General features: G+C 54.2%; 1 protein-coding gene across 43 annotated transcripts in view; it reads left to right on the top strand.

The window, feature by feature from the left end:
* ANK2 (ankyrin 2) overlaps positions 1-8,579 on the top strand; it is a 376,998-nt gene that overhangs the window by 283,274 nt on the left and 85,145 nt on the right. For all 43 annotated transcript variants that reach the window (XM_080676468.1, XM_080676469.1, XM_080676460.1 and 40 more), the window contains 5 exons: positions 1,094-1,291; positions 4,077-4,175; positions 4,470-4,568; positions 5,202-5,399; positions 7,884-7,982. In XM_080676468.1, the coding sequence (XP_080532594.1) occupies positions 1,094-1,291; positions 4,077-4,175; positions 4,470-4,568; positions 5,202-5,399; positions 7,884-7,982 (693 nt within the window). The remainder of the gene's footprint in view (positions 1-1,093; positions 1,292-4,076; positions 4,176-4,469; positions 4,569-5,201; positions 5,400-7,883; positions 7,983-8,579) is intronic.

The raw sequence follows: 8,579 nt of genomic DNA, 5'->3' as shown, positions 1-8,579 counted from the left end.
AGCTCCTCCCTCCTCTTTAACTGACGTGCCCTTGGCTAGTGTACCAGACCTCATACCATCACTGAGACTACCAGCCCTTTCTTTTTACAAGAGAACAGTTTGGTCTGGTTCTCTTAACACTGCACCTGTTTCCCTGACTACACCTTAAGAGTCAGGGGTTTCTCCAGTCTCCTCAGCATGTCCTGCGTCCTTATACCAGCTCCGTCCTCGGCTTCCTGGGGGGGAGCACTTGGCTTGCATCAGCCCATTTCCTTCCTGCCAGAGCTCCCATTTGCATCGGGATGCCAGTCCTGGACCTGCACCGCGTCCTGGGACATTTCCACAGATCAGCTTACAATGTCCCCTCTATCCTCAGCCTCTCCTTAAAGCCAGGACCACGTGTGTCCTTGGCTTGCCATGCAGAGGGAGAGCCAGTTTCCCAGCATCTCTCGGGCTTTCTCTCTTGACCTGGTTCCCAGGCAATCAGCACTTCGCCTAGTGAAATCTCCGGATGGGAATCTAGGTCTTAGGGCTTCTGGGTGAAATTTTTTTCTTATTCAGAACCAAGAGTTGGTTTCTATTTAAATATGAATGAGGCTGAAGCCTGGCCTGTTGGTGTGCTTAGACAACCACAGCCAAGATGATGGAAGTACATACTTCAATTAATTAACCAATTAACTTATTTACTTATTTTATTGAATTTATTGGGATGACATTGATTAATAACATTACACGTTTCTGGTGTACAATTCTGAGACATCTGTATATTGTATTGTGTGCTCACCACACCAAGTCAGGTCTCCTTCCCTCACCATTTATCCCTCTTCACCCCCTTCTCTATCCCCTTCCCTTTATCAATAAAATCTAAGGAAGATTCTGTGACCAAACAGGTCACCTCCGTAGGAAAATATGGAATAACTGTGGTCAGGGTAGTAATAATTTCCTTCTGCCTAGGGGCTCCTAGGGGCTCCCAGAAAAAGAAAACCACGATGCAAATGACAGTGGCGGCATTAGGGCTACCCAGGCACTGACCTCTGACCTGCCTTGAGTTGTAGGAGGAACAGCTGGCATTGGGCTGCCTGGGCACTGACCTTTGACCTGCCTTGGGTTGCAGGAGGAGCAGACACCTCTGCACATTGCCTCGCGCCTGGGCAAGACGGAGATCGTGCAGCTGCTGCTCCAGCACATGGCGCACCCAGACGCGGCCACCACGAATGGGTACACGCCCCTACACATCTCCGCCCGGGAAGGCCAGGTGGACGTGGCCTCAGTCCTCCTGGAGGCAGGGGCTGCCCACTCCTTAGCTACCAAGGTAAGGGTGGCTGCGATGGCGGGAACCCACCAGGTCCCTCTTCTCTGCCACGGACACTGCCCAGAGGGTCGGTCTCTCTCAGGCCTGCGGGTTCTTGCTTTTTGTGTGTGTTGAGAGCCATTTCCTGAACGATCGGAGGGCACTGGGAGGGTCGTGTCATTTCTGCAATAGGAAGAGATTCCACCTTCTAGCTGAGGCCTGTGCTGTTTCCAGCGCAGCCACCTGGGACGTGAACTAAGGTTTCCATTGAGCCAGGTTACCTTCCCTCCCTTCCCATGATCAAATCTAGGCTGTGTTTCCAAAGAGGAAAAGAAATGAGACCCCCAAATGCACGGAGTTAGTGTAACTTGCGAGGGAGAGACGGTAGCATCAGGCTGGCAATCCCGTGTTGGCTGAGAGGGTTGGTGCCACCTGATGCTCAGGTCACTGTGCCTTGCGCGCTGGTCTCAGCTTCTGCCCACTCCTGCTGCCTGAGCTGGCCAGGCTGCACCCTGTGTGGAACTCAGTGTCTCACAGGCCTGCCCGCAGGAGAGCCACTTTCTTACTGTCACTGTCCCCTAACAAAGGAGATGGGTGCGGGAGCCTGGACGTACCTGCCTTCACACTGGGTGCTGGGCAGAGGAGTGTTTTCTCCTCGATACATCCGGTTGGAAATTCCCTGCTTGGATGTGACTTAGGAGAAAAGAGGAGCGGGCCCAGCTCATCGGAGTCAGAGATGGGACTAGTGCTGAGGGGTGGGGAACAGGCAGGGGACACCCACAGCAGGGCGTTGTCTGCAGGCTGAATAGCGCCCACGAGTGCAGAAGTGATGCGGGTTCTTAGAGAGACGTGTCTACGTGTTCGTGTTCGGCACCGATGGGCGTGGGCGCTGCCCCTGGGCGGAGGGTTTGCAGGGGGAGACCTGCTGAGCAGGTGAGCAGCCCTCGCGCCTGCGCAGGAGAAATGGCTAATTCTTCAAACCCAAAGAGTTGAAAGTGCTTTCAAAAAAATTTTTTTTAAATCAGAGACTAAGCAACATATACTAATAGAAATTATAACCTATGTTATAATAATATAATTATAACCAGGCTAGGTGACGGTCTCATCAGATGAGGTGGTAGTGGGATTCAGACACGGGTGTAGAGAGCAAAGCCCAGCCCTGGTCGGTGGAGATGGTTAGGATGCAACACTGAACCTGAAGCAATGGACCAGGCCGCTCGGTGGGTGCAGGGGTCAGACAGACGGGGTGTGGGGCCCTGCTGAGGGGTCCGTGGGGCCCGCCAGAGATGCCTTCCAGCTCCCGATGTGAGTCCACAGCGAAGACTCGGTGCAGTTTTGTCCCATCAGTTCCCACATTCCAGTGGCCGGGCCGCCCTTCCAGCCCGATTGAGGGCGTGCACCCTGAGCGAGGCCTGTCTCAGAGCTCCGAGCGCCTCCAGGCCACGGAGGGTGTTGGGGAGTGTTGGAGGAGATGTCGCTCTAAATGGACTGTGCGCTCTGGCAAGAACGAGGAAACCTCCCATATGTGTCTGTGGAAAAGCAGGGTTTACTCTCCAAGGCATTGTTAGCGCCACAGGTTCAAAAAGAAGCGAAGGAGAACGGCCTCCTTGGAAAAGCGTGAGTGGTGACCTGTGAAGGGGACCTGCTGCGTGAGGGGCTGTGCTGCGTGGGGGACGTGCTATGTGAGGGCCGTGCTGCGTGGGGGAGGAGCACAGAGGCCGGGACAAGCCGCACCCTCACCGCCCGGATCAGGCCCATCGCTGTGGACTGTTCAGGCTACCCTCGCCACGTGGTGCCAGGACAGCATGGGCAACATGTTTTGGCCACGACGATGGAGCGGAGGTCGTGGTGGGACCCTCCGACCTTCAGATCTGAGTTAGGGACACGTGGGAATTACAGAGACGGCGCTAGGCACACAGGCCTTGCGTCTGCACTAGAGACCGAGGGAGAAGGGGCCTAAGGCAGCGGGGTGTGTTTAATAGCCCGTGCCTGTCGGGGGCGGAGGGCCTTTCCCAGAGGAATTTCACGGTTTGCGGGGTGGGGTCGGGGGGGCTCCCGGGAAGAGGGGGGACAGTCGGACGTCAGGTGCTTTCCAACCGTGAGACTTTGTTCTATCAGCCATTTATCTTGCTATTACTGCAGGAAATACAAATCAATGGAATTACAAAAAAAAACTTTTTTACCATGGTCATTAAAGTATCCTAAAATTTAGATGAGGAAATTTGGAATTCAAGTCTTATAAAAAGGACAGAGAAGCATTGGAGAGAGCTGCTATTGTCTCAATCCTACTATTTTTATTTCTTTAATATACTTTATTGATTTCAGAGAGGAAGGGAGAGGGAGAGAGTGAATCATGGATTGGCTGCTCCTGCACACCCCTCACTGGGGACCGAGCCGCAACCCGGGTGCCCTCACCGGGAATGGAACCGTGACCTCCTGGTTCCTAGGTCAATGCTCAACCACTGGGCCACGCTGACCTCTACTAATGTCAGAGGGAGGGAAAGATGGGCTTTTTTCCACCCAAGTCTGAGCCTTCTGGCTCCCACGAGGGGCCCTTCCGCCCCCGCCCCCCACCAAGTCCCTTTGCGGCTCCAGCTCTCACAGTCCCCATCCTTCTGTTCCGCCTGAGAGGCTGGACCCTCACCGTGCCTTTTGTTCTCTGCCCTCGCCCTGTGGCTGGCGGCGGGTCTCATGCGGCCAGCGTTGCCCGATGTGGGAGTCACCATCGTTCGCTCCGTATGTTAAGAGCGAAAGGGCTTGTTCATGGTCAGGAAGATGAGCGCCTCTCCTCCTGTTCCCATTTCAGAAAGGTTTCACCCCGCTGCACGTGGCCGCCAAGTACGGCAGCCTGGACGTGGCCAAGCTGCTGCTGCACCGGCGGGTGGCGGCCGACTCCGCGGGGAAGGTATGCCCAGCGCGGCGGGCGGGACGGTCCACCCCTGTCCTCTCACCCGGGCTCAAGCATGTCCTCAGTCAGGGGAGCCCACTACAGCCACACCATGCCCCAGTGGTTCCAGCGGGTTCCATACCCTGCAGAGCACGGCCTTCCCAGTGTGGATGAGTCCCTGCAGGGCAGACCTTAGGCAGCTATTCGCTTTGGCCCCTCTGCTCCTGCTGCTGGTGTTCACTAATGCACTTGGACTTGCCCCCGGCACCCACGCCCCTGGTCACTCACCAGGAGCCCACCCCGCCCTTGCAGAACGGCCTGACCCCGCTGCATGTGGCCGCCCACTATGACCACCAGGAGGTGGCCGTGCTGCTGCTGGAGAGAGGCGCGTCCCCTCACGCCACTGCCAAGGTGAGGCGCGGGGCTGCCTGCCGCTGGGAACCACGGGCCTGGGCGGGGTTGGAACCTGGGGTGGAGTCGCCAGCCAGTCCTGTGGTGGCTTCTGAGTGAGTTAGAGTGCAAATGCCCAGCATGTCAGCAGTAGGTCGGAACAAGACCCTGAAGGAACTTCACGTGATTCTGCTGGTAACGCAACGTGCGTGAGTGGTGCTCGGTTCCAGAGCAGGTTCAAGGGCAGCCTGACCAGCTGGTCCAGGACAGTCCCCAGTGCAGAGGCTCGGAAACTGGGTTCTGCCAGGGAGGCTGAGGGTGGGGGGAGGGCTGGCCTGGGGAGAGAAGAGCAGGGGAGCCCTGGGACCCTCAGGTGTTAGGGTGGGGTGTGCACAGGGCACGGGCCCACTTCAGGCTGCTCTTCAGGAGGGACCATTGTCCAAAGGGTGGATTTGGAGGTTTGGGGTTCCTGTGTCCCTCCCTCTAACTACCCTGCGGTGCCCTGTGACACTGCCTTAAAGACTCCGGTGTTGTTGGGTGGGGACTTGCCATTTACCATACGCTGGCTTTTAGCTTTTCTGTCGACTGCCTCCAGAGATGTGCATCCATCTGGGCAGCTGCTAAGCTCACCCTCTGTTTCCTCTTACTTTGCAGAATGGCTACACTCCCCTACACATCGCTGCCAAGAAGAACCAGATGCAAATCGCATCCACGCTCCTCAGCTACGGGGCCGAGACGAACGTCGTGACCAAGCAGGGCGTGACCCCGCTGCACCTGGCCTCCCAGGAGGGGCATGCAGACATGGTCACCTCACTCCTGGACAAGGGTGCCAGTGTCCACACGTCAACCAAGGTATTCTGCTTTATCTCTGGTTTCGGTCATGAGCCTTTGGGATGAGTGTAAGGAGAAGCCGTCTGCGCGGATGTGAGCAGAAAGAAAGGTTGTAAGGGAGGCGGGCCTGTTACAGATTCCAGGGCAACTGAGGACTGGCCCATGGGGCTGGGAAACCACGGAGCCAGGACAGGTGCACAGACAAGGTGCATCCTCACACCCTACCTTTCCATGTGAGTCCGTTACAGTTCCATCCCTCTGGGAGCTGCCTTCTGTGCCCCTCTGAGAATGCGCTGTCACTTCCAGTGGCCCTGGGGTTCAGGCCATCAGTCCACACTCTGTCCTGCCTGGAGTCCTAATTCCAAAGCCCAGAGAAAGGTGACAGTGCCATCTGGGGCTATCTGCCAGCTGGTCCATGCCCACTGCCCATGTCACTCTCCAGCTGCTGAGCCTCAGAAGCTTCTATGAATGGGGGCAGGGACACAGTGGAACGCAGGTTCTGAGCCCACTTTACCTGGTGTGGGTGGTGGTCAGGGAATCGGTGTCTGTAATAAAGCACCCCGGTCATTTCAGCCTTTCCCAGAGAATGGCCTGTGGACACACATAGTAACTTCAATAGAATAAGAGTCAGGCCCTAGCCGGTTTGGCTCAGTGGATAGTGTTGGCCTGTGAACTGAAGGGTTCCAGGTTCAATTCCAATCAAGAACACCAACCTTGGTTTCAGGCTCGATCCCCACCTTGGTCAGGGCAAGTGTGGGAGGCAACCAGTCGATGTTTCTCTCTCCCTGTCTCTCTCTCTTCCTGCACTCTCTAAAAATCAGTAGGGAAATATCCTTGGGTGACGATTAACAACAACAATAGAATGAGAGTCAGGGAAAAGACACCATTCAGTATACAAACATGCTGACCTTACACGCACATGTTTGCCCCTGCATCTATTTGTGAGCTCCCTGTTATCCATGTATCTATCTTCATGTGTGTCTAGTCCACTGATGCCAGCTGCAACTGTAAAAGTATCTCAGGTAATAAGCAAAACCAATGACAAATTGTCCCATTGCTTTAGAAGAGCACACATCTTCTGTTTCTGTTTAAGACCAGCTGAAACCAATAAGTTCATATTCTCAGGAATAACCGTAATACAGCATTGACACAATATTCCTTGTCCAATCCCCATGTAATAACAAATGAACAAGCCCAGCCCTTAAATACAAGGCCTGTTCGCTATTCAGCTGGAGAAAGATCTTCTCTCTGTGTAATGGTTCCTCACGAGCCCATGGCTAGAGATCACAGATTTTGGAGACATGTCTTAGCTGCCTTAGCCTCACCTGGCTGTAGAGATAGGCCTGCTGATGTTAACTGGTGTGCACTGGGCGAGGGCTGCCGGCTCCAGGATGATCCCACTGCTTTGGTCTTAGCGGGAGAGAGACGGAGCAGATAGACTGCACTGAACAGGACACTATGGGGCAGAAACCGCCCACTGATATGTTCAAGTGCCGAGAAAACTTCCTGGCATGTGAATGGTACTAAAAAACACCTGTGACAGAGACTAGTGATTTAGGTTTTAAAGATGCTCTTTAGCCCGGCCAGCATGGCTCAGTGGTTGAGCATTGAGTTATGAACCAGGAGGTCATGACTCAATTCCCAGTTGGGGTACATGCATGGGTGGTGGGCTCAATCCTCAGTGTGGGGTGTGCAGGAGGCAGCTGATCAGTGATTCTCATCATTGATGATTCTAGCTCTCTCTTTCTCTTCCTCCTTCTCTGAAAAAAAAAAAAAGTTCTCTTTAAATTTCTATCTTCTTGATGGGAGCTACTTACCCCCATGTCGAGGCTGCCAGATTGTGGCAGAGACTGAATGAGCCTCTCCCCTCCCGTCCCTGGGCCCTGTCCCTTACTGGTTCTGAATGATGCTTCACTGGCGTATCCAGTTAATTAAAGCCATCACGGGTGCTCACGTGCCAGGCATTTATGTAAAACTGGCCAATTGATGATGCTGTGTATAAACGATGGGGCGACCTCTTATTTAGCACCTAGAGGACCCTAGACAGCAGTGCCCTGCCTTTGGGTGCTGGAAGAAACCATGCTTAGCTCATTCCTGTGACTATATTCTATGCACCTATGATGTTTTATTGATGGAAGGGCTGACTGTTGCAGTGCTTATAAAGTAGAAGTAGTGGTTGGTGGGTCAGTTATTTAAGTGAATAAATACTCAGCCAGAGGCACAGATGGGGCTGAAGGGAGTGTTGCTGGGAGCACCTTCGCTGACTTATTTTAACGTCGCGGGTCATGATGTAAGTGCCTAATATAGAAAACGATTGGCTGACAGTGTTGGGGAGCAGAGTACCTGCCTTGAATGGAAAGTCACCATAACTTAGGGGGTTTGTCTTCAATTTCAAAAGTTGTGGTTTCCAGGGAGAAGCTGTAATTACAGGACTTTTTTCAAGATGGGATATTACAGACAATCACATCTTCTCCACTATACCCTCTGCTTCCATTCTCTCTGCAGAGCGGACTCACAGCCTTGCACCTCGCAGCCCAGGAGGACAAAGTGAATGTTGCTGACATTCTCGTCAGGCACGGGGCGGACCAGGATGCCCACACGAAGGTACAAGGCTCCTGTCACTGTTGTGGTGGGTCCCGCCCTGGGTGACTCCCAGCCACCCCATTGGGGCACCCAAGTCCCTGCCCCCCTCCTCACAAGTCCGTCCTGCTCACACATTGTGATGGGCCTCCTGCTCCCAGAACCAAGTCTGGATGGAGAGAGGAGCAGAGATGCCAGTGCTGATCCCAGTGCTGCACCCACGCTGCCTACTCCCTGCTGCTCAGCCAGGCAGTGACCTGCTGTTGTCCTGCACCCACTCCCTCCATGCCCTTGGCTGATGTGGCTTTACCCTCTCTTTGCCATGAACCCCTCATTCCACCTCTGCTGCATTTTCCCGCATCCCCACCTGGCCCTCTCTGGCCTCATCTTTCCTACCTATTTTCAGATCCCACCATCTGTGCCCCTGTCTTAGCTCTTTTTCAGGTCAAGTCACACACATGCCTGGTCTCCTATGTTGGTGTGAAGTCCTATGTTCCCAATCTGCTCCCCCGTGTTTGTGTCCACAGGATGCACACCTAAGCAATATCTGAACAATCAGAGTGCCTCACACCCACTAAGGAATAGCTGTACAGTTGGATAGAGTGTGTCCCACCTGCTAAG

Source organism: Plecotus auritus (assembly GCF_963455305.1).
Source record: "Plecotus auritus genome assembly, chromosome: 6".
Lineage (NCBI taxonomy): Eukaryota > Metazoa > Chordata > Mammalia > Chiroptera > Vespertilionidae > Plecotus > Plecotus auritus.
The sequence above is the reverse complement of the archived record's forward strand: the minus strand, read 5'-3'. Positions and strand labels throughout refer to the sequence as shown.